The sequence below is a fragment of the Eleutherodactylus coqui genome, chromosome 6 (assembly GCF_035609145.1).
Source record: "Eleutherodactylus coqui strain aEleCoq1 chromosome 6, aEleCoq1.hap1, whole genome shotgun sequence".
NCBI classification, from domain to species: domain Eukaryota; kingdom Metazoa; phylum Chordata; class Amphibia; order Anura; family Eleutherodactylidae; genus Eleutherodactylus; species Eleutherodactylus coqui.
The window spans coordinates 43,487,981-43,513,642 of NC_089842.1; the positions used below are offsets into that span (position 1 = coordinate 43,487,981).

The window sequence follows — 25,662 nt, forward strand, 5'->3', positions numbered from 1 at the left end:
CATCCTGCCACCAAACTAGAGGCAGCTCAACAGGGTACTAGAGCCTATGTGCCCGCCTGTATCACATCCTGCCACCAAGCTAGAGGTGGCCCAACAGGATACTAGAACCTCCATGCCCACCCATATCACATCTTGTATCCAAGCTAGAGGTGGCCCAATAAGGTACTAGAGCCTATGTTCCCACCTGTATCACATCCTGCCACCAAGCTAGAGGTGGCCCAGCAGGATACTAGAGCCTCCATGCCCACCCGTATCACATCTTGTATCCAAGCTTGAGGCGGCCCAACAGGGTACTAGAGCCTATGTGCCCACCTGTATCACATCCTACCACCAAGCTAGAGGTGGTCAAATAGGGTACTAGAGCCTCCATTTAACTGTTCAGTTTTTCCCCAGTAAATTATGCTTTTGCTGTGATATTGTAATTACTTACTTATAGCAACATTACAATCACACAGAGAAAGTGTCACTCAATTCTGATAAGTGTTAGGTGCTTGATATTGTTTTTACCATGAGTGTATGTGTATATAAATGTATAATCTATCTATCTATCTATCTATCTATCTATCTATCTATCTATCTATCTATCTATCTATCTATCGCACTGTGGAATATGATGGCACCATATAAATAAAGATCATCATTATTACTTTCTATCTATATGTTGGGGTATTTAAAAACATATGTGAATTGCTTTCCTGAGTACCGTGGACACCTTAAAACACATAACGTAAAGACATTTAAATAGTTGAAGTCAAAATTTCAGTTTCACTTACGTAATGAAGCAGATGTTTGATTATGTCCATATATACATTCACTCCCGACGAAATATTTGTTGCAAACACAAGAGCAGGTTCCATTTATATATGAGCAGTCTTTGCTTGCGGTGCTTGTACATTGCTTTTCAGGAGTGTTTAAACTAGTCATGGACAGAGAGGACATCTTTCTAATGGATGTCCAAATAGCAGTGGTATTAAGATTAGTGTATGATGAAGAGAGGGACGTCTTCATTGTGGTGTATTTAACTAATGGGTTCACAGTTGTAACATTTTGAGTGACAGAATGATCATTGTAAGAAGACGTGGAATAAAAGGTTTGAGTTCTGGTAGAATTACTGGAGGTTGCTGAAACTAGAGACGTTGACTTTGTAGTAGTGGGTTTTGGTGGTAAAGATGTTACATTATTAGTCCTAGGTACATGATCTGACTCATGAGTTACAGTTGATTTTTCTGTGGTTGAGGACTCCAGATTAGCTGTTGAAAGATGTGTTGTTGAGCCTGTTACAGTCTCTGGAATGGGTGTCATTATTTTTGTTACCGTGAGTGGTTCTGTGGAACTTTGCGTTACCGAATTAGGAATAGAAGAACTAGTAGTTCTACTCAAAGAAATGGGTGGTGTGGTAAAGAACGTTGATTGTGATGAAAATGATGAGGTTGAGATAGATGCCGGTGCTGTACTAGAACCAGAAGTTGTGTCAGTCTTCGTAGAAGATGTGATGTGTGGAGAGAAAGTGGTGGAGACACTTTCAGATGTTGAATGAGCAGAGAATGGTTTTTCTGTAACTGTTAGAACTTCTGTTGTTTGAGTAGTAATAATCTGCCGAGAAGATGAGTTTTCAGTAGTGGGTGACAGTGATGTGGCTTTTTGAGTTGAAGAACTTATGACATGTGTAGGAACTGGTTCAGGAGTTGAACTTGTTAAATCAGAGTTCACCTCGCGAGAGGCTGTAGGTTCTGATAGAGTTGGTAATGCACTTATTGACATTGTCTCTGTTGCTTGAGTTGATGACACAGTGTTATTCACCATAGAAGACATTGTCGGCTCAGACTTCACTGTTTCTTTCATTGTTGTTGTACCTCGTAGTTCAGGAGTTGTAGCAGAAAAATGACTACTTTGGGTCTTTGTTAATAAAACCTCTGAAGTTGTTGTCAATGGTAAGGAGGTGGAGGAAACAGTTGATGATTCTGTAGAAAATCTGTCCGTTTCCTCAGTTCTGGTAGCAGTAACTGATTTGGTGGAAATCTCAGCAGTGAAGGCAGTCCTTGGTCTTGCTGATGCAGATGATGATATTGGTACCCATGTTGAAAGGTGAATAGTTTGCATGGTAATGGGTTCTTGAGATGGTGATGTCTCTTTTGTTACTGTATCTGTCTCTGTGGCAGAGATGCTTTCTGAAGTCAAACCTATTGAAACTGATGTGCTTGACAAAGACGATGTTGATGTGTTTTCTGAAGAGATGGTTATTTCCTCAGTTGAAGTAGATATGTCAGAAAGCGTAGAAGGTTTTGAGGTGGTAAGACTTTCCGTTGTAGAACTGATTGCAATTGTCAAAATTGTCTCAGTTCTTGGATTTGATGACAAGGTTCCATTTTCTTCGGGAAAAGTTGCAGGTTCCGACTTCAGAGCTTGTGTTGTAATAGTAGCCTCTGCAGTTTCCAATGGTAAGGAGCTTGTTTCCAATGGTAAGAAGGTTGAAGAAACAGTTGACAATAAGCTTGATTGTTCTGTAGAAAATGTGTCAGTCTCCTGAATTCTGGTTGTAGTAATTGCTTCAGTGGAAATCTCAGTAGTGAAGACAGTCTTTGGTCCTGAAGAAAACGATATTTGTTCTTCTGTTGAGAGACTAATGGTGTGCGTAGTACCCGGTTCTTGAGATGGTAATGAGGAGGTGGAAGAAAGAGTTGACAAGAAGCTTGTAGGCTCTGTAGAAAACGTGCCAGTTTCCTCAATTGTGGTAGGAGTAATTGCTTCAGTGGAAATTTCAGTAGTGAAGACAGTCTTTGGTCCCTTTGATGCAGAAGACAATATTTCTTCCTCTGTTGATAGACTAATGGTTTGCATGGTACTGGGTTCTTGAGATGATAATGTCTCTTCTGCTACTGTAGGCAATTGTGTTGATGTCTGTGACTTTGGAGTTGGAGCGTGACCTGTCTCTGTTGGGGAGATGTTTTCTGAAGTTGGAGATGTTGAAACTGATGTGCTTGACAAAGATGATGTTGGTACCTCTTCTGAAGACACGCTTGTTTGCTCACTTGACGTAGATAGCTTAGAAAATGTGGGTGGTATTGAGCTGCTAAGACTTTCCATTGTAGAACTGATTGCAGTTATGGAAACTGCCTCAGTTGTTGGAACGGATGACAGAGTAGCATTTTCTTCAGGAGAGGTTGCGGATTCTGACTTTAGAGCTTGCGTTGTAGTCGAAACCTCTGCAATTGTTGTTGTCAATGGTAAGGAGGTGGAAGAAAGAGTTGACAAGAAGCTTGTAGGCTCTGTAGAAAACGTGCCAGTTTCCTCAATTGTGGTAGGAGTAATTGCTTCAGTGGAAATTTCAGTAGTCAAGACGGTCTTTGTTTCTGTTGATGCAGAAGATGATATTTGTTCCTCTGTTGATAGAGCAATGGTTTGCATGGTACTGGGTTCTGGAGATGGTAATGTCTCTGTCGTTAGTGTGGGAAATTGTGTTGATGTATTTGATGCTGGAGTGTGACTTGTCTCTGTTGTAGAGATATTTTCCAAAGCTGGAGCTGTCGAAACTGATGTGCTTGACACAGACGATGTTGGTACCTCTTCTGAAGACACGCTTGTTTGCTCACTTGACGTAGATAGCTTAGAAAATGTGGGTGGTATTGAGCTGCTAAGACTTTCCATTGTAGAACTGATTGCAGTTATGGAAACTGCCTCAGTTGTTGGAACGGATGACAAAGTAGCATTTTCTTCAGGAGAGGTTGCGGATTCCGACTTTAGAGCTTGCGCTGTAGTCGAAACCTCTGAAATTGTTGTTGTCAATGGTAAGGAGGTGGAAGAAAGAGTTGACAAGAAGCTTGAAGGCTCTGTAGAAAACGTGCCAGTTTCCTCAATAGTAGTAGGAGTAATTGCTTCAGTGGAAATTTCAGTAGTGAAGACAGTCTTTGGTCCCTTTGATGCAGAAGACAATATTTCTTCCTCTGTTGATAGACTAATGGTTTGCATGGTACTGGGTTCTTGAGATGATAATGTCTCTTCTGCTACTGTAGGCAATTGTGTTGATGTCTGTGACTTTGGAGTTGGAGCGTGACCTGTCTCTGTTGGGGAGATGTTTTCTGAAGTTGGAGATGTTGAAACTGATGTGCTTGACAAAGATGATGTTGGTACCTCTTCTGAAGACACGCTTGTTTGCTCACTTGACGTAGATAGCTTAGAAAATGTGGGTGGTATTGAGCTGCTAAGACTTTCCATTGTAGAACTGATTGCAGTTATGGAAACTGCCTCAGTTGTTGGAACGGATGACAGAGTAGCATTTTCTTCAGGAGAGGTTGCGGATTCTGACTTTAGAGCTTGCGTTGTAGTCGAAACCTCTGCAATTGTTGTTGTCAATGGTAAGGAGGTGGAAGAAAGAGTTGACAAGAAGCTTGTAGGCTCTGTAGAAAACGTGCCAGTTTCCTCAATTGTGGTAGGAGTAATTGCTTCAGTGGAAATTTCAGTAGTCAAGACGGTCTTTGTTTCTGTTGATGCAGAAGATGATATTTGTTCCTCTGTTGATAGAGCAATGGTTTGCATGGTACTGGGTTCTGGAGATGGTAATGTCTCTGTCGTTAGTGTAGGTAATTGTGTTGATGTATTTGATGTTGGAGTGTGACTTGTCTCTGTTGTAGAGATATTTTCCGAAGCTGGAGCTGTCGAAACTGATGTGCTTGACACAGACGATGTTGGTACCTCTTCTGAAGACACGCTTGTTTGCTCACTTGACGTAGATAGCTTAGAAAATGTGGGTGGTATTGAGCTGCTAAGACTTTCCATTGTAGAACTGATTGCAGTTATGGAAACTGCCTCAGTTGTTGGAACGGATGACAGAGTAGCATTTTCTTCAGGAGAGGTTGCGGATTCCGACTTTAGAGCTTGTGTTGTAGTCGAAACCTCTGCAATTGTTGCTGTCAATGGTAAGGAGGTGGAAGAAAGAGTTGACATGAAGGTTGTAGGCTCTGTAGAAAACGTGCCAGTTTCCTCAATTGTGGTAGGAGTAATTGCTTCAGTGGAAATTTCAGTAGAGAAGACGGTCTTTGTTTCTGTTGATGCAGAAGATGATATTTGTTCCTCTGTTGATAGAGCAATGGTTTGCATGGTACTGGGTTCTTGAGATGGTAATGTCTCTGTCGTTAGTGTGGAAAATTGTGTTGATGTATTTGACGTTGGAGTGTGACTTGCCTCTATTGTAGAGATATTTTCCAAAGCTGGAGCTGTTGAAACTGATGTGCTTGACACAGACGATGTTGGTACCTCTTCTGAAGACATGCTTGTTTGCTCACTTGACGTAAATAGCTTAGAAAATGTGGTTGGTATTGAGCTGCTAAGACTTTCCATTGTAGAACTGATTGCAGTTATGGAAACTGCCTCAGTTGTTGGAACGGATGACAGAGTAGCATTTTCTTCAGGAGAGGTTACGGATTCTGACTTTAGAGCTTGCGCTGTAGTCGAAACCTCTGAAATTGTTGTTGTCAATGGTAAGGAGGTGGAAGAAAGAGTTGACAAGAAGCTTGAAGGCTCTGTAGAAAACGTGCCAGTTTCCTCAATAGTAGTAGGAGTAATTGCTTCAGTGGAAATTTCAGTAGTGAAGACAGTCTTTGGCGCTGTTGATGCAGAAGACAATATTTCTTCCTCTGTTGATAGACTAATGGTTTGCATGGTACTGGGTTCTTGAGATGATAATGTCTCTTCCGCTACTGTAGGCAATTGTGTTGATGTCTGTGACTTTGGAGTTGGAGCGTGACCTGTCTCTGTTGGGGAGATGTTTTCTGAAGTTGGAGATGTTGAAACTGATGTGCTTGACAAAGTTGATGTTGGTATCTCTTCTGAAGACACGCTTGTTTGCTCACTTGACGTAGATAGCTTAGAAAATGTGGGTGGTATTGAGCTGCTAAGACTTTCCATTGTAGAACTGATTGCAGTTATGGAAACTGCCTCAGTTGTTGGAACGGATGACAGAGTAGCATTTTCTTCAGGAGAGGTTGCGGATTCCGACTTTAGAGCTTGCGTTGTAGTCGAAACCTCTGCAATTGTTGTTGTCAATGGTAAGGAGGTGGAAGAAAGAGTTGACAAGAAGCTTGTAGGCTCTGTAGAAAACGTGCCAGTTTCCTCAATTGTGGTAGGAGTAATTGCTTCAGTGGAAATTTCAGTAGTCAAGACTGTCTTTGTTTCTGTTGATGCAGAAGATGATATTTGTTCCTCTGTTGATAGAGCAATGGTTTGCACGGTACTGGGTTCTGGAGATGGTAATGTCTCTGTCGTTAGTGTGGGTAATTGTGTTGATGTATTTGATGTTGGAGTGTGACTTGTCTCTGTTGTAGAGATATTTTCCGAAGCTGGAGCTGTTGAAACTGATGTGCTTGACACAGACGATGTTGGTACCTCTTCTGAAGACATGCTTGTTTGCTCACTTGACGTAAATAGCTTAGAAAATGGGGTTGGTATTGAACTGCTAAGACTTTCCATTGTAGAACTGATTGCAGTTATGGAAACTGCCTCAGTTGTTGGAACGGATGACAGAGTAGCATTTTCTTCAGGAGAGGTTGCGGATTCTGACTTTAGAGCTTGCGTTGTAGTCGAAACCTCTGAAATTGTTGTTGTCAATGGTAAGGAGGTGGAAGAAAGAGTTGACAAGAAGCTTGAAGGCTCTGTAGAAAACGTGCCAGTTTCCTCAATAGTAGTAGGAGTAATTGCTTCAGTGGAAATTTCAGTAGTGAAGACAGTCTTTGGCGCTGTTGATGCAGAAGACAATATTTCTTCCTCTGTTGATAGACTAATGGTTTGCATGGTACTGGGTTCTTGAGATGATAATGTCTCTTCTGCTACTGTAGGCAATTGTGTTGATGTCTGTGACTTTGGAGTTGGAGCGTGACCTGTCTCTGTTGGGGAGATGTTTTCTGAAGTTGGAGATGTTGAAACTGATGTGCTTGACAAAGTTGATGTTGGTATCTCTTCTGAAGACACGCTTGTTTGCTCACTTGACGTAGATAGCTTAGAAAATGTGGGTGGTATTGAGCTGCTAAGACTTTCCATTGTAGAACTGATTGCAGTTATGGAAACTGCCTCAGTTGTTGGAACGGATGACAGAGTAGCATTTTCTTCAGGAGAGGTTGCGGATTCCGACTTTAGAGCTTGCGTTGTAGTCGAAACCTCTGCAATTGTTGTTGTCAATGGTAAGGAGGTGGAAGAAAGAGTTGACAAGAAGCTTGTAGGCTCTGTAGAAAACGTGCCAGTTTCCTCAATTGTGGTAGGAGTAATTGCTTCAGTGGAAATTTCAGTAGTCAAGACTGTCTTTGTTTCTGTTGATGCAGAAGATGATATTTGTTCCTCTGTTGATAGAGCAATGGTTTGCACGGTACTGGGTTCTGGAGATGGTAATGTCTCTGTCGTTAGTGTGGGTAATTGTGTTGATGTATTTGATGTTGGAGTGTGACTTGTCTCTGTTGTAGAGATATTTTCCGAAGCTGGAGCTGTTGAAACTGATGTGCTTGACACAGACGATGTTGGTACCTCTTCTGAAGACATGCTTGTTTGCTCACTTGACGTAAATAGCTTAGAAAATGGGGTTGGTATTGAACTGCTAAGACTTTCCATTGTAGAACTGATTGCAGTTATGGAAACTGCCTCAGTTGTTGGAACGGATGACAGAGTAGCATTTTCTTCAGGAGAGGTTGCGGATTCTGACTTTAGAGCTTGCGTTGTAGTCGCAACCTCGGCAATTGTTGTTGTCAATGGTAAGGAGGTGGAAGAAAGAGTTGACAAGAAGCTTGAAGGCTCTGTAGAAAACGTGCCGGTTTCCTCAATAGCAGTAGGAGTAATTGCTTCAGTGGAAATTTCAGTAGTGAAGATAGTCTTTGGTGCCGTTGATGCAGAAGACAATATTTCTTCCTCTGTTGATAGACTAATGGTTTGCATGGTACTGGGTTCTTGAGATGATAATGTCTCTTCTGCTACTGTAGGCAATTGTGTTGATGTCTGTGACTTTGGAGTTGGAGCGTGACCTGTCTCTGTTGGGGAGATGTTTTCTGAAGTTGGAGATGTTGAAACTGATGTGCTTGACAAAGTTGATGTTGGTATCTCTTCGGAAGACACGCTTGTTTGCTCACTTGACGTAGATAGCTTAGAAAATGTGGGTGGTATTGAGCTGCTAAGACTTTCCATTGTAGAACTGATTGCAGTTATGGAAACTGCCTCAGTTGTTGGAACGGATGACAGAGTAGCATTTTCTTCAGGAGAGGTTGCGGACTCCGACTTTAGAGCTTGCGTTGTAGTCGAAACCTCTGCAATTGTTGTTGTCAATGGTAAGGAGGTGGAAGAAAAAGTTGACATGAAGCTTGTAGGCTCTGTAGAAAACGTGCCAGTTTCCTCAATTGTGGTAGGAGTAATTGCTTCAGTGGAAATTTCAGTAGTCAAGACGGTCTTTGTTTCTGTTGATGCAGAAGATGATATTTGTTCCTCTGTTGATAGAGCAATGGTTTGCATGGTACTGGGTTCTGGAGATGGTAATGTCTCTGTCGTTAGTGTGGGAAATTGTGTTGATGTATTTGACGTTGGAGTGTGACTTGCCTCTATTGTAGAGATATTTTCCAAAGCTGGAGCTGTTGAAACTGATGTGCTTGACACAGACGATGTTGGTACCTCTTCTGAAGACATGCTTGTTTGCTCAATTGACGTAAATAGCTTAGAAAATGTGGTTGGTATTGAACTGCTAAGACTTTCCATTGTAGAACTGATTGCAGTTATGGAAACTGCCTCAGTTGTTGGAACGGATGACAGAGTAGCATTTTCTTCAGGAGAGGTTGCGGATTCCGACTTTAGAGCTTGCGTTGTAGTCGAAACCTCTGAAATTGTTGTTGTCAATGGTAAGGAGGTGGAAGAAAGAGTTGACAAGAAGCTTGAAGGCTCTGTAGAAAACGTGCCAGTTTCCTCAATAGTAGTAGGAGTAATTGCTTCAGTGGAAATTTCAGTAGTGAAGACAGTCTTTGGTGCCGTTGATGCAGAAGACGATATTTGTTCCTCTGTTGATAGACTAATGGTTTGCATGGTACTGGGTTCTTGAGATGATAAGGTCTCTTCTGCTTTTGTAGGTAATTGTGTTGATGTCTGTGACTTTGGACTTGGAGCGTGACCTGTCTGTGTTGGGGAGATGTTTTCTGAAGTTGGAGATGTTGAAACTGATGTGCTTGACAAAGTTGATGTTGGTATCTCTTCTGAAGACACGCTTGTTTGCTCACTTGACGTAGATAGCTTAGAAAATGTGGGTGGTATTGAGCTGCTAAGACTTTCCATTGTAGAACTGATTGCAGTTATGGAAACTGCCTCAGTTGTTGGAACGGATGACAGAGTAGCATTTTCTTCAGGAGAGGTTGCGGATTCCGACTTTAGAGCTTGCGTTGTAGTCGAAACCTCTGCAATTGTTGTTGTCAATGGTAAGGAGGTGGAAGAAAGAGTTGACAAGAAGCTTGTAGGCTCTGTAGAAAACGATCCAGTTTCCTCAATTGTGGTAGGAGTAATTGCTTCAGTGGAAATTTCAGTAGTCAAGACTGTCTTTGTTTCTGTTGATGCAGAAGATGATATTTGTTCCTCTGTTGATAGAGCAATGGTTTGCATGGTACTGGGTTCTGGAGATGGTAATGTCTCTGTCGTTAGTGTGGGTAATTGTGTTGATGTATTTGATGTTGGAGTGTGACTTGTCTCTGTTGTAGAGATATTTTCCGAAGCTGGAGCTGTTGAAACTGATGTGCTTGACACAGACGATGTTGGTACCTCTTCTGAAGACATGCTTGTTTGCTCACTTGACGTAAATAGCTTAGAAAATGGGGTTGGTATTGAACTGCTAAGACTTTCCATTGTAGAACTGATTGCAGTTATGGAAACTGCCTCAGTTGTTGGAACGGATGACAGAGTAGCATTTTCTTCAGGAGAGGTTGCGGATTCCGACTTTAGAGCTTGCGTTGCAGTCGAAACCTCTGAAATTGTTGTTGTCAATGGTAAGGAGGTGGAAGAAAGAGTTGACAAGACGCTTGAAGGCTCTGTAGAAAACGTGCCAGTTTCCTCAATAGTAGTAGGAGTAATTGCTTCAGTGGAAATTTCAGTAGTGAAGACAGTCTTTGGTGCCGTTGATGCAGAAGACGATATTTGTTCCTCTGTTGATAGACTAATGGTTTGCATGGTACTGGGTTCTTGAGATGATAAGGTCTCTTCTGCTTTTGTAGGTAATTGTGTTGATGTCTGTGACTTTGGAGTTGGAGCGTGACCTGTCTGTGTTGGGGAGATGTTTTCTGAAGTTGGAGATGTTGAAACTGATGTGCTTGACAAAGATGATGTTGGTACCTCTTCTGAAGACACGCTTGTTTGCTCACTTGACGTAGATAGCTTAGAAAATGTGGGTGGTATTGAGCTGCTAAGACTTTCCATTGTAGAACTGATTGCAGTTATGGAAACTGCCTCAGTTGTTGGAACGGATGACAGAGTAGCATTTTCTTCAGGAGAGGTTGCGGATTCCGACTTTAGAGCTTGCGTTGTAGTCGAAACCTCTGCAATTGTTGTTGTCAATGGTAAGGAGGTGGAAGAAAGAGTTGACAAGAAGCTTGTAGGCTCTGTAGAAAACGTGCCAGTTTCCTCAATTGTGGTAGGAGTAATTGCTTCAGTGGAAATTTCAGTAGTCAAGACGGTCTTTGTTTCTGTTGATGCAGAAGATGATATTTGTTCCTCTGTTGATAGAGCAATGGTTTGCATGGTACTGGGTTCTGGAGATGGTAATGTCTCTGTCGATAGTGTAGGTAATTGTGTTGATGTATTTGATGTTGGAGTGTGACTTGTCTCTATTGTAGAGATATTTTCCGAAGCTGGAGCTGTCGAAACTGATGTGCTTGACACAGACGATGTTGGTACCTCTTCTGAAGACACGCTTGTTTGCTCACTTGACGTAAATAGCTTAGAAAATGTGGGTGGTATTGAGCTGCTAAGACTTTCCATTGTAGAACTGATTGCAGTTATGGAAACTGCCTCAGTTGTTGGAACGGATGACAGAGTAGCATTTTCTTCAGGAGCGGTTGCGGATTCCGACTTTAGAGCTTGTGTTGTAGTCGAAACCTCTGCAATTGTTGTTGTCAATGGTAAGGAGGTGGAAGAAAGAGTTGACATGAAGGTTGTAGGCTCTGTAGAAAATGTGCCAGTTTCCTCAATTGTGGTAGGAGTAATTGCTTCAGTGGAAATTTCAGTAGTGAAGACGGTCTTTGTTTCTGTTGATGCAGAAGATGATATTTGTTCCTCTGTTGATAGAGCAATGGTTTGCATGGTACTGGGTTCTGGAGATGGTAATGTCTCTGTCGTTAGTGTGGGTAATTGTGTTGATGTATTTGATGTTGGAGTGTGACTTGTCTCTGTTGTAGAGATATTTTCCGAAGCTGGAGCTGTTGAAACTGATGTGCTTGACACAGACGATGTTGGTACCTCTTCTGAAGACATGCTTGTTTGCTCACTTGACGTAAATAGCTTAGAAAATGGGGTTGGTATTGAACTGCTAAGACTTTCCATTGTAGAACTGATTGCAGTTATGGAAACTGCCTCAGTTGTTGGAACGGATGACAGAGTAGTATTTTCTTCAGGAGAGGTTGCGGATTCCGACTTTAGAGCTTGCGTTGTAGTCGAAACCTCTGAAATTGTTGTTGTCAATGGTAAGGAGGTGGAAGAAAGAGTTGACAAGAAGCTTGAAGGCTCTGTAGAAAACGTGCCAGTTTCCTCAATAGTAGTAGGAGTAATTGCTTCAGTGGAAATTTCAGTAGTGAAGACAGTCTTTGGTGCCGTTGATGCAGAAGACGATATTTGTTCCTCTGTTGATAGACTAATGGTTTGCATGGTACTGGGTTCTTGAGATGATAAGGTCCCTTCTGCTTTTGTAGGTAATTGTGTTGATGTCTGTGACTTTGGAGTTGGAGCGTGACCTGTCTGTGTTGGGGAGATGTTTTCTGAAGTGGGAGATGTTGAAACTGATGTGCTTGACAAAGATGATGTTGGTACCTCTTCTGAAGACACGCTTGTTTGCTCACTTGACGTAGATAGCTTAGAAAATGTGGGTGGTATTGAGCTGCTAAGACTTTCCATTGTAGAACTGATTGCAGTTATGGAAACTGCCTCAGTTGTTGGAACGGATGACAGAGTAGCATTTTCTTCAGGAGAGGTTGCGGATTCCGACTTTAGAGCTTGCGTTGTAGTCGAAACCTCTGCAATTGTTGTTGTCAATGGTAAGGAGGTGGAAGAAAGAGTTGACAAGAAGCTTGTAGGCTCTGTAGAAAACGTGCCAGTTTCCTCAATTGTGGTAGGAGTAATTGCTTCAGTGGAAATTTCAGTAGTCAAGACGGTCTTTGTTTCTGTTGATGCAGAAGATGATATTTGTTCCTCTGTTGATAGAGCAATGGTTTGCATGGTACTGGGTTCTTGAGATGGTAATGTCTCTGTCGTTAGTGTGGGAAATTGTGTTGATGTATTTGACGTTGGAGTGTGACTTGCCTCTATTGTAGAGATATTTTCCGAAGCTGGAGCTGTTGAAACTGATGTGCTTGACACAGACGATGTTGGTACCTCTTCTGAAAACATGCTTGTTTGCTCACTTGACGTAAATAGCTTAGAAAATGTGGTTGGTATTGAACTGCTAAGACTTTCCATTGTAGAACTGATTGCAGTTATGGAAACTGCCTCAGTTGTTGGAACGGATGACAGAGTAGCATTTTCTTCAGGAGAGGTTGCGGATTCCGACTTTAGAGCTTGCGTTGTAGTCGAAACCTCTGAAATTGTTGTTGTCAATGGTAAGGAGGTGGAAGAAAGAGTTGACAAGAAGCTTGAAGGCTCTGTAGAAAACGTGCCAGTTTCCTCAATAGTAGTAGGAGTAATTGCTTCAGTGGAAATTTCAGTAGTAAAGACAGTCTTTGGTGCCGTTGATGCAGAAGACAATATTTCTTCCTCTGTTGATAGACTAATGGTTTGCATGGTACTGGGTTCTTGAGATGATAATGTCTCTTCTGCTACTGTAGGCAATTGTGTTGATGTCTGTGACTTTGGAGTTGGAGCGTGACCTGTCTCTGTTGGAGAGATGTTTTCTGAAGTTGGAGATGTTGAAACTGATGTGCTTGACAAAGTTGATGTTGGTATCTCTTCTGAAGACACGCTTGTTTGCTCACTTGATGTAGATAGCTTAGAAAATGTGGGTGGTATTGAGCTGCTAAGACTTTCCATTGTAGAACTGATTGCAGTTATGGAAACTGCCTCAGTTGTTGGAACGGATGACAGAGTAGCATTTTCTTCAGGAGAGGTTGCGGATTCTGACTTTAGAGCTTGCGTTGTAGTCGAAACCTCTGCAATTGTTGTTGTCAATGGTAAGGAGGTGGAAGAAAGAGTTGACAAGAAGCTTGTAGGCTCTGTAGAAAACGTGCCAGTTTCCTCAATTGTGGTAGGAGTAATTGCTTCAGTGGAAATTTCAGTAGTCAAGACGGTCTTTGTTTCTGTTGATGCAGAAGATGATATTTGTTCCTCTGTTGATAGAGCAATGGTTTGCATGGTACTGGGTTCTGGAGATGGTAATGTCTCTGTCGTTAGTGTAGGTAATTGTGTTGATGTATTTGATGTTGGAGTGTGACTTGTCTCTATTGTAGAGATATTTTCCGAAGCTGGAGCTGTCGAAACTGATGTGCTTGACACAGACGATGTTGGTACCTCTTCTGAAGACACGCTTGTTTGCTCACTTGACGTAGATAGCTTAGAAAATGTGGGTGGTATTGAGCTGCTAAGACTTTCCATTGTAGAACTGATTGCAGTTATGGAAACTGCCTCAGTTGTTGGAACGGATGACAGAGTAGCATTTTCTTCAGGAGCGGTTGCGGATTCCGACTTTAGAGCTTGTGTTGTAGTCGAAACCTCTGCAATTGTTGTTGTCAATGGTAAGGAGGTGGAAGAAAGAGTTGACAAGAAGCTTGTAGGCTCTGTAGAAAACGTGCCAGTTTCCTCAATTGTGGTAGGAGTAATTGCTTCAGTGGAAATTTCAGTAGTGAAGACGGTCTTTGTTTCTGTTGATGCAGAAGATGATATTTGTTCCTCTGTTGATAGAGCAATGGTTTGCATGGTACTGGGTTCTTGAGATGGTAATGTCTCTGTCGTTAGTGTGGGAAATTGTGTTGATGTATTTGACGTTGAAGTGTGACTTGCCTCTATTGTAGAGATATTTTCCGAAGCTGGAGCTGTTGAAACTGATGTGCTTGACACAGACGATGTTGGTACCTCTTCTGAAGACATGCTTGTTTGCTCACTTGACGTAAATAGCTTAGAAAATGTGGTTGGTATTGAACTGCTAAGACTTTCCATTGTAGAACTGATTGCAGTTATGGAAACTGCCTCAGTTGTTGGAACGGATGACAGAGTAGCATTTTCTTCAGGAGAGGTTGCGGATTCCGACTTTAGAGCTTGCGTTGTAGTCGAAACCTCTGAAATTGTTGTTGTCAATGGTAAGGAGGTGGAAGAAAGAGTTGACAAGAAGCTTGAAGGCTCTGTAGAAAACGTGCCAGTTTCCTCAATAGTAGTAGGAGTAATTGCTTCAGTGGAAATTTCAGTAGTGAAGACAGTCTTTGGTGCCGTTGATGCAGAAGACAATATTTCTTCCTCTGTTGATAGACTAATGGTTTGCATGGTACTGGGTTCTTGAGATGATAATGTCTCTTCTGCTACTGTAGGCAATTGTGTTGATGTCTGTGACTTTGGAGTTGGAGCGTGACCTGTCTCTGTTGGAGAGATGTTTTCTGAAGTTGGAGATGTTGAAACTGATGTGCTTGACAAAGTTGATGTTGGTATCTCTTCTGAAGACACGCTTGTTTGCTCACTTGACGTAGATAGCTTAGAAAATGTGGGTGGTATTGAGCTGCTAAGACTTTCCATTGTAGAACTGATTGCAGTTATGGAAACTGCCTCAGTTGTTGGAACGGATGACAGAGTAGCATTTTCTTCAGGAGAGGTTGCGGATTCCGACTTTAGAGCTTGCGTTGTAGTCGAAACCTCTGCAATTGTTGTTGTCAATGGTAAGGAGGTGGAAGAAAGAGTTGACAAGAAGCTTGTAGGCTCTGTAGAAAACGTGCCAGTTTCCTCAATTGTGGTAGGAGTAATTGCTTCAGTGGAAATTTCAGTACTCAAGACGGTCTTTGTTTCTGTTGATGCAGAAGATGATATTTGTTCCTCTGTTGATAGAGCAATGGTTTGCATGGTACTGGGTTCTTGAGATGGTAATGTCTCTGTCGTTAGTGTGGGAAATTGTGTTGATGTATTTAACGTTGGAGTGTGACTTGTCTCTGTTGTAGAGATATTTTCCGAAGCTGGAGCTGTCGAAACTGATGTGCTTGAAACAGACGATGTTGGTACCTCTTCTGAAGACACGCTTGTTTGCTCACTTGACGTAGATAGCTTAGAAAATGTGGGTGGTATTAAGCTGCTAGGACTTTCCATTGTAGAACTGATTGCAGTTATGGAAACTGCCTCAGTTGTTGGAACGGATGACAGAGTAGCATTTTCTTCAGGAGAGGTTGCGGATTCCGACTTTAGAGCTTGCGTTGTAGTCGAAACCTCTGCAATTGTTGTTGTCAATGGTAAGGAGGTGGAAGAAAGAGTTGACATGAAGGTTGTAGGCTCTGTAGAAAACGTGCCAGTTTCCTCTATTGTGGTAGGAGTAATTGCTTCAGTGGAAATTTCAGTAGTGAAGACGGTCTTTGTTTCTGTTGATGCAGAAGATGATATTTGTTCCTCTGTTGATAGAACAATGGTTTGCATGGTACTGGGTTCTTGAGATGGTAATGTCTCTGTCGTTAGTGTGGGAAATTGTGTTGATGTATTTGACTTTGGAGTGTGACTTGCCTCTATTGTAGAGATATTTTCCGAAGCTGGAGCTGTTGAAACTGATGTGCTTGACACAGACGATGTTGGTACCTCTTCTGAAGACATGCTTGTTTGCTCACTTGACGTAAATAGCTTAGAAAATGTGGTTGGTATTGAACTGCTAAGACTTTCCATTGTAGAACTGATTGCAGTTATGGAAACTGCCTCAGTTGTTGGAACGGATGACAGAGTAGCATTTTCTTCAGGAGAGGTTGCGGATTCCGACTTTAGAGCTTGCGTTGTAGTCGAAACCTCTGAAATTGTTGTTGTCAATGGTAAGGAGGTGGAAGAAAGAGTTGACAAGAAGCTTGAAGGCTCTGTAGAAAACGTGCCAGTTTCCTCAATAGTAGTAGGAGTAATTGCTTCAGTGGAAATTTCAGTAGTGAAGACAGTCTTTGGTGCCGTTGATGCAGAAGACGATATTTGTTCCTCTGTTGATAGACTAATGGTTTGCATGGTACTGGGTTCTTGAGATGATAAGGTCTCTTCTGCTTTTGTAGGTAATTGTGTTGATGTCTGTGACTTTGGACTTGGAGCGTGACCTGTCTGTGTTGGGGAGATGTTTTCTGAAGTTGGAGATGTTGAAACTGATGTGCTTGACAAAGATGATGTTGGTACCTCTTCTGAAGACACGCTTGTTTGCTCACTTGACGTAGATCGCTTAGAAAATGTGGGTGGTATTGAGCTGCTAAGACTTTCCATTGTAGAACTAATTGCAGTTATGGAAACTGCCTCAGTTGTTGGAACGGATGACAGAGTAGCATTTTCTTCAGGAGAGGTTGCGGATTCCGACTTTAGAGCTTGCGTTGTAGTCGAAACCTCTGCAATTGTTGTTGTCAATGGTAAGGAGGTGGAAGAAAGAGTTGACATGAAGGTTGTAGGCTCTGTAGAAAACGTGCCAGTTTCCTCAATTGTGGTAGGAGTAATTGCTTCAGTGGAAATTTCAGTAGTCAAGACGGTCTTTGTTTCTGTTGATGCAGAAGATGATATTTGTTCCTCTGTTGATAGAGCAATGGTTTGCATGGTACTGGGTTCTTGAGATGGTAATGTCTCTGTCGTTAGTGTGGGAAATTGTGTTGATGTATTTGACGTTGGAGTGTGACTTGCCTCTATTGTAGAGATATTTTCCGAAGCTGGAGCTGTTGAAACTGATGTGCTTGACACAGACGATGTTGGTACCTCTTCTGAAGACATGCTTGTTTGCTCACTTGACGTAAATAGCTTAGAAAATGGGGTTGGTATTGAACTGCTAAGACTTTCCATTGTAGAACTGATTGCAGTTATGGAAACTGCCTCAGTTGTTGGAACGGATGACAGAGTAGTATTTTCTTCAGGAGAGGTTGCGGATTCCGACTTTAGAGCTTGCGTTGTAGTCGAAACCTCTGAAATTGTTGTTGTCAATGGTAAGGAGGTGGAAGAAAGAGTTGACAAGAAGCTTGAAGGCTCTGTAGAAAATGTGCCAGTTTCCTCAATAGTAGTAGGAGTAATTGCTTCAGTGGAAATTTCAGTAGTGAAGACAGTCTTTGGTGCCGTTGATGCAGAAGACGATATTTGTTCCTCTGTTGATAGACTAATGGTTTGCATGGTACTGGGTTCTTGAGATGATAAGGTCTCTTCTGCTTTTGTAGGTAATTGTGTTGATGTCTGTGACTTTGGAGTTGGAGCGTGACCTGTCTGTGTTGGGGAGATGTTTTCTGAAGTGGGAGATGTTGAAACTGATGTGCTTGACAAAGATGATGTTGGTACCTCTTCTGAAGACACGCTTGTTTGCTCACTTGACGTAGATAGCTTAGAAAATGTGGGTGGTATTGAGCTGCTAAGACTTTCCATTGTAGAACTGATTGCAGTTATGGAAACTGCCTCAGTTGTTGGAACGGATGACAGAGTAGCATTTTCTTCAGGAGAGGTTGCGGATTCCGACTTTAGAGCTTGCGTTGTAGTCGAAACCTCTGCAATTGTTGTTGTCAATGGTAAGGAGGTGGAAGAAAGAGTTGACAAGAAGCTTGTAGGCTCTGTAGAAAACGTGCCAGTTTCCTCAATTGTGGTAGGAGTAATTGCTTCAGTGGAAATTTCAGTAGTCAAGACGGTCTTTGTTTCTGTTGATGCAGAAGATGATATTTGTTCCTCTGTTGATAGAGCAATGGTTTGCATGGTACTGGGTTCTGGAGATGGTAATGTCTCTGTCGTTAGTGTAGGTAATTGTGTTGATGTATTTGATGTTGGAGTGTGACTTGTCTCTATTGTAGAGATATTTTCCGAAGCTGGAGCTGTCGAAACTGATGTGCTTGACACAGACGATGTTGGTACCTCTTCTGAAGACACGCTTGTTTGCTCACTTGACGTAGATAGCTTAGAAAATGTGGGTGGTATTGAGCTGCTAAGACTTTCCATTGTAGAACTGATTGCAGTTATGGAAACTGCCTCAGTTGTTGGAACGGATGACAGAGTAGCATTTTCTTCAGGAGCGGTTGCGGATTCCGACTTTAGAGCTTGTGTTGTAGTCGAAACCTCTGCAATTGTTGTTGTCAATGGTAAGGAGGTGGAAGAAAGAGTTGACAAGAAGCTTGTAGGCTCTGTAGAAAACGTGCCAGTTTCCTCAATTGTGGTAGGAGTAATTGCTTCAGTGGAAATTTCAGTAGTGAAGACGGTCTTTGTTTCTGTTGATGCAGAAGATGATATTTGTTCCTCTGTTGATAGAGCAATGGTTTGCATGGTACTGGGTTCTTGAGATGGTAATGTCTCTGTCGTTAGTGTGGGAAATTGTGTTGATGTATTTGACGTTGGAGTGTGACTTGCCTCTATTGTAGAGATATTTTCCGAAGCTGGAGCTGTTGAAACTGATGTGCTTGACACAGACGATGTTGGTACCTCTTCTGAAGACATGCTTGTTTGCTCACTTGACGTAAATAGCTTAGAAAATGTGGTTGGTATTGAACTGCTAAGACTTTCCATTGTAGAACTGATTGCAGTTATGGAAACTGCCTCAGTTGTTGGAACGGATGACAGAGTAGCATTTTCTTCAGGAGAGGTTGCGGATTCCGACTTTAGAGCTTGCGTTGTAGTCGAAACCTCTGAAATTGTTGTTGTCAATGGTAAGGAGGTGGAAGAAAGAGTTGACAAGAAGCTTGAAGGCTCTGTAGAAAACGTGCCAGTTTCCTCAATAGTAGTAGGAGTAATTGCTTCAGTGGAAATTTCAGTAGTGAAGACAGTCTTTGGTGCCGTTGATGCAGAAGACAATATTTCTTCCTCTGTTGATAGACTAATGGTTTGCATGGTACTGGGTTCTTGAGATGATAATGTCTCTTCTGCTACTGTAGGCAATTGTGTTGATGTCTGTGACTTTGGAGTTGGAGCGTGACCTGTCTCTGTTGGAGAGATGTTTTCTGAAGTTGGAGATGTTGAAACTGATGTGCTTGACAAAGTTGATGTTGGTATCTCTTCTGAAGACACGCTTGTTTGCTCACTTGACGTAGATAGCTTAGAAAATGTGGGTGGTATTGAGCTGCTAAGACTTTCCATTGTAGAACTGATTGCAGTTATGGAAACTGCCTCAGTTGTTGGAACGGATGACAGAGTAGCATTTTCTTCAGGAGAGGTTGCGGATTCCGACTTTAGAGCTTGCGTTGTAGTCGAAACCTCTGCAATTGTTGTTGTCAATGGTAAGGAGGTGGAAGAAAGAGTTGACAAGAAGCTTGTAGGCTCTGTAGAAAACGTGCCAGTTTCCTCAATTGTGGTAGGAGTAATTGCTTCAGTGGAAATTTCAGTACTCAAGACGGTCTTTGTTTCTGTTGATGCAGAAGATGATATTTGTTCCTCTGTTGATAGAGCAATGGTTTGCATGGTACTGGGTTCTTGAGATGGTAATGTCTCTGTCGTTAGTGTGGGAAATTGTGTTGATGTATTTAACGTTGGAGTGTGACTTGTCTCTGTTGTAGAGATATTTTCCGAAGCTGGAGCTGTCGAAACTGATGTGCTTGAAACAGACGATGTTGGTACCTCTTCTGAAGACATGCTTGTTTGCTCACTTGACGTAAATAGCTTAGAAAATGTGGTTGGTATTGAACTGCTAAGACTTTCCATTGTAGAACTGATTGCAGTTATGGAAACTGCCTCAGTTGTTGGAACGGATGACAGAGTAGCATTTTCTTCAGGAGAGGTTGCGGATTCCGACATTAGAGCTTGCGTTGTAGTCGAAACCTCTGAAATTGTTGTTGTCAATGGTAAGGAGGTGGAAGAAAGAGTTGACAAGAAGCTTGAAGGCTCTGTAGAAAACGTGCCAGTTTCCTCAATAGTAGTAGGAGTAATTGCTTCAGTGGAAATTTCAGTAGTGAAGACAGTCTTTGGTGCCGTTGATGCAGAAGACGATATTTGTTCCTCTGTTGATAGACTAATGGTTTGCATGGTACTGGGTTCTTGAGATGATAAGGTCTCTTCTGCTTTTGTAGGTAATTGTGTTGATGTCTGTGACTTTGGACTTGGAGCGTGACCTGTCTGTGTTGGGGAGATGTTTTCTGAAGTTGGAGATGTTGAAACTGATGTGCTTGACAAAGATGATGTTGGTACCTCTTCTGAAGACACGCTTGTTTGCTCACTTGACGTAGATCGCTTAGAAAATGTGGGTGGTATTGAGCTGCTAAGACTTTCCATTGTAGAACTAATTGCAGTTATGGAAACTGCCTCAGTTGTTGGAACGGATGACAGAGCAGCATTTTCTTCAGGAGAGGTTGCGGATTCCGACTTTAGAGCTTGCGTTGTAGTCGAAACCTCTGCAATTGTTGTTGTCAATGGTAAGGAGGTGGAAGAAAGAGTTGACATGAAGGTTGTAGGCTCTGTAGAAAACGTGCCAGTTTCCTCAATTGTGGTAGGAGTAATTGCTTCAGTGGAAATTTCAGTAGTCAAGACGGTCTTTGTTTCTGTTGATGCAGAAGATGATATTTGTTCCTCTGTTGATAGAGCAATGGTTTGCATGGTACTGGGTTCTTGAGATGGTAATGTCTCTGTCGTTAGTGTGGGAAATTGTGTTGATGTATTTGACGTTGGAGTGTGACTTGCCTCTATTGTAGAGATATTTTCCGAAGCTGGAGCTGTTGAAACTGATGTGCTTGACACAGACGATGTTGGTACCTCTTCTGAAGACATGCTTGTTTGCTCACTTGACGTAAATAGCTTAGAAAATGGGGGTGGTATTGAACTGCTAAGACTTTCCATTGTAGAACTGATTGCAGTTATGGAAACTGCCTCAGTTGTTGGAACGGATGACAGAGTAGCATTTTCTTCAGGAGAGGTTGCGGATTCCGACTTTAGAGCTTGCGTTGTACTCACAACCTCGGCAATTGTTGTTGTCAATGGTAAGGAGGGGGAAGAAAGAGTTGACAAGAAGCTTGAAGGCTCTGTAGAAAACGTGCCAGTTTCCTCAATAGTAGTAGGAGTAATTGCTTCAGTGGAAATTTCAGTAGTGAAGACAGTCTTTGGTGCCGTTGATGCAGAAGACGATATTTGTTCCTCTGTTGATAGACTAATGGTTTGCATGGTACTGGGTTCTTGAGATGATAAGGTCTCTTCTGCTTTTGTAGGTAATTGTGTTGATGTCTGTGACTTTGGAGTTGGAGCGTGACCTGTCTGTGTTGGTGAGATGTTTTCTGAAGTTGGAGATGTTGAAACTGATGTGCTTGACAAAGATGATGTTGGTACCTCTTCTGAAGACACGCTTGTTTGCTCACTTGACGTAGATAGCTTAGAAAATGTGGGTGGTATTGAGCTGCTAAGACTTTCCATTGTAGAACTGATTGCAGTTATGGAAACTGCCTCAGTTGTTGGAACGGATGACAGAGTAGCATTTTCTTCAGGAGAGGTTGCGGATTCCGACTTTAGAGCTTGCGTTGTAGTCGAAACCTCTGCAATTGTTGTTGTCAATGGTAAGGAGGTGGAAGAAAGAGTTGACAAGAAGCTTGTAGGCTCTGTAGAAAACGTGCCAGTTTCCTCAATTGTGGTAGGAGTAATTGCTTCAGTGGAAATTTCAGTAGTCAAGACGGTCTTTGTTTCTGTTGATGCAGAAGATGATATTTGTTCCTCTGTTGATAGAGCAATGGTTTGCATGGTACTGGGTTCTGGAGATGGTAATGTCTCTGTCGTTAGTGTGGGTAATTGTGTTGATGTATTTGATGTTGGAGTGTGACTTGTCTCTGTTGTAGAGATATTTTCCGAAGCTGGAGCTGTTGAAACTGATGTGCTTGACACAGACGATGTTGGTACCTCTTCTGAAGACATGCTTGTTTGCTCACTTGACGTAAGTAGCTTAGAAAATGGGGTTGGTATTGAACTGCTAAGACTTTCCATTGTAGAACTGATTGCAGTTATGGAAACTGCCTCAGTTGTTGGAACGGATGACAGAGTAGCATTTTCTTCAGGAGAGGTTGCGGATTCTGACTTTAGAGCTTGCGTTGTAGTCGCAACCTCGGCAATTGTTGTTGTCAATGGTAAGGAGGTGGAAGAAAGAGTTGACAAGAAGCTTGAAGGCTCTGTAGAAAACGTGCCAGTTTCCTCAATAGTAGTAGGAGTAATTGCTTCAGTGGAAATTTCAGTAGTGAAGACAGTCTTTGGTGCCGTTGATGCAGAAGACAATATTTCTTCCTCTGTTGATAGACTAATGGTTTGCATGGTACTGGGTTCTTGAGATGATAATGTCTCTTCTGCTACTGTAGGCAATTGTGTTGATGTCTGTGACTTTGGAGTTGGAGCGTGACCTGTCTCTGTTGGGGAGATGTTTTCTGAAGTTGGAGATGTTGAAACTGATGTGCTTGACAAAGTTGATGTTGGTATCTCTTCTGAAGACACGCTTGTTTGCTCACTTGACGTAGATAGCTTAGAAAATGTGGGTGGTATTGAGCTGCTAAGACTTTCCATTGTAGAACTGATTGCAGTTATGGAAACTGCCTCAGTTGTTGGAACGGATGACAGAGTAGCATTTTCTTCAGGAGAGGTTGCGGATTCCGACTTTAGAGCTTGCGTTGTAGTCGAAACCTCTGCAATTGTTGTTGTCAATGGTAAGGAGGTGGAAGAAAAAGTTGACAAGAAGCTTGTAGGCTCTTTAGAAAACGTGCCAGTTTCCTCAATTGTGGTAGGAGTAATTGCTTCAGTGGAAATTTCAGTAGTCAAGACGGTCTTTGTTTCTGTTGATGCAGAAGATGATATTTGTTCCTCTGTTGATAGAGCAATGGTTTGCATGGTACTGGGTTCTGGAGATGGTAATGTCTCTGTCGTTAGTGTGGGAAATTGTGTTGATGTATTTGACGTTGCAGGGTGACTTGCCTCTATTGTAGAGATATTTTCCGAAGCTGGAGCTGTTGAAACTGATGTGCTTGACACAGACGATATTGGTACCTCTTCTGAAGACATGCTTGTTTGCTCACTTGACGTAAATAGCTTAGAAAATGTGGTTGGTATTGAACTGCTAAGACTTTCCATTGTAGAACTGATTGCAGTTATGGAAACTGCCTCAGTTGTTGGAACGGATGACAGAGTAGCATTTTCTTCAGGAGAGGTTGCGGATTCCGACTTTAGAGCTTGCGTTGTAGTCGCAACCTCGGCAATTGTTGTTGTCAATGGTAAGGAGGTGGAAGAAAGAGTTGACAAGAAGCTTGAAGGCTCTGTAGAAAACGTGCCAGTTTCCTCAATAGTGGTAGGAGTAATTGCTTCAGTGGAAATTTCAGTAGTCAAGACGGTCTTTGTTTCTGTTGATGCAGAAGATGATATTTGTTCCTCTGTTGATAGAGCAATGGTTTGCATGGTACTGGGTTCTGGAGATGGTAATGTCTCTGTCGTTAGTGTAGGTAATTGTGTTGATGTATTTGATGTTGGAGAGTGACTTGTATCTGTTGTAGAGATATTTTCCGAAGCTTTAGCTGTTGAAACTGATGTGCTTGACACAGACGATGTTGGTACCTCTTCTGAAGACATGCTTGTTTGCTCACTTGACGTAAATAGCTTAGAAAATGGGGTTGGCATTGAACTGCTAAGACTTTCCATTGTAGAACTGATTGCAGTTATGGAAACTGCCTCAGTTGTTGGAACGGATGACAGAGTAGCATTTTCTTCAGGAGAGGTTGCGGATTCCGACTTTAGAGCTTGCGTTGTAGTCGAAACCTCTGAAATTGTTGTTGTCAATGGTAAGGAGGTGGAAGAAAGAGTTGACAAGAAGCTTGAAGGCTCTGTAGAAAACGTGCCAGTTTCCTCAATAGTAGTAGGAGTAATTGCTTCAGTGGAAATTTCAGTAGTGAAGACAGTCTTTGGTGCCGTTGATGCAGAAGACGATATTTGTTCCTCTGTTGATAGACTAATGGTTTGCATGGTACTGGGTTCTTGAGATGATAAGGTCTCTTCTGCTTTTGTAGGTAATTGTGTTGATGTCTGTGACTTTGGAGTTGGAGCGTGACCTGTCTGTGTTGGGGAGATGTTTTCTGAAGTTGGAGATGTTGAAACTGATGTGCTTGACAAAGATGATGTTGGTACCTCTTCTGAAGACACGCTTGTTTGCTCACTTGACGTAGATAGCTTAGAAAATGTGGGTGGTATTGAGCTGCTAAGACTTTCCATTGTAGAACTAATTGCAGTAATGGAAACTGCCTCAGTTGTTGGAACGGATGACAGAGTAGCATTTTCTTCAGGAGAGGTTGCGGATTCCGACTTTAGAGCTTGCGTTGTAGTCGAAACCTCTGCAATTGTTGTTGTCAATGGTAAGGAGGTGGAAGAAAGAGTTGACATGAAGGTTGTAGGCTCTGTAGAAAACGTGCCAGTTTCCTCAATTGTGGTAGGAGTAATTGCTTCAGTGGAAATTTCAGTAGTCAAGACGGTCTTTGTTTCTGTTGATGCAGAAGATGATATTTGTTCCTCTGTTGATAGAGCAATGGTTTGCATGGTACTGGGTTCTTGAGATGGTAATGTCTCTGTCGTTAGTGTGGGAAATTGTGTTGATGTATTTGACGTTGGAGTGTGACTTGCCTCTATTGTAGAGATATTTTCCGAAGCTGGAGCTGTTGAAACTGATGTGCTTGACACAGACGATGTTGGTACCTCTTCTGAAGACATGCTTGTTTGCTCACTTGACGTAAATAGCTTAGAAAATGGGGGTGGTATTGAACTGCTAAGACTTTCCATTGTAGAACTGATTGCAGTTATGGAAACTGCCTCAGTTGTTGGAACGGATGACAGAGTAGCATTTTCTTCAGGAGAGGTTGCGGATTCCGACTTTAGAGCTTGCGTTGTACTCACAACCTCGGCAATTGTTGTTGTCAATGGTAAGGAGGGGGAAGAAAGAGTTGACAAGAAGCTTGAAGGCTCTGTAGAAAACGTGCCAGTTTCCTCAATAGTAGTAGGAGTAATTGCTTCAGTGGAAATTTCAGTAGTGAAGACAGTCTTTGGTGCCGTTGATGCAGAAGACGATATTTGTTCCTCTGTTGATAGACTAATGGTTTGCATGGTACTGGGTTCTTGAGATGATAAGGTCTCTTCTGCTTTTGTAGGTAATTGTGTTGATGTCTGTGACTTTGGAGTTGGAGCGTGACCTGTCTGTGTTGGTGAGATGTTTTCTGAAGTTGGAGATGTTGAAACTGATGTGCTTGACAAAGATGATGTTGGTAGCTCTTCTGAAGACACGCTTGTTTGCTCACTTGACGTAGATAGCTTAGAAAATGTGGGTGGTATTGAGCTGCTAAGACTTTCCATTGTAGAACTGATTGCAGTTATGGAAACTGCCTCAGT

At 42.2% G+C, this 25,662-nt stretch overlaps 1 protein-coding gene across 1 annotated transcript in view; it reads right to left on the reverse strand.

The window, feature by feature from the left end:
* Positions 1–7,778, reverse strand: part of LOC136632082 (mucin-2-like) — a 29,595-nt gene extending 21,817 nt beyond the window's left edge. The window contains exon 1 of the mRNA XM_066606698.1: positions 774–7,778. Within this exon, the coding sequence (XP_066462795.1) occupies positions 774–7,590 (6,817 nt within the window). The 5' untranslated portion in view covers positions 7,591–7,778. The remainder of the gene's footprint in view (positions 1–773) is intronic.
* Between the last annotated feature and the right edge of the window lie 17,884 nt (positions 7,779–25,662).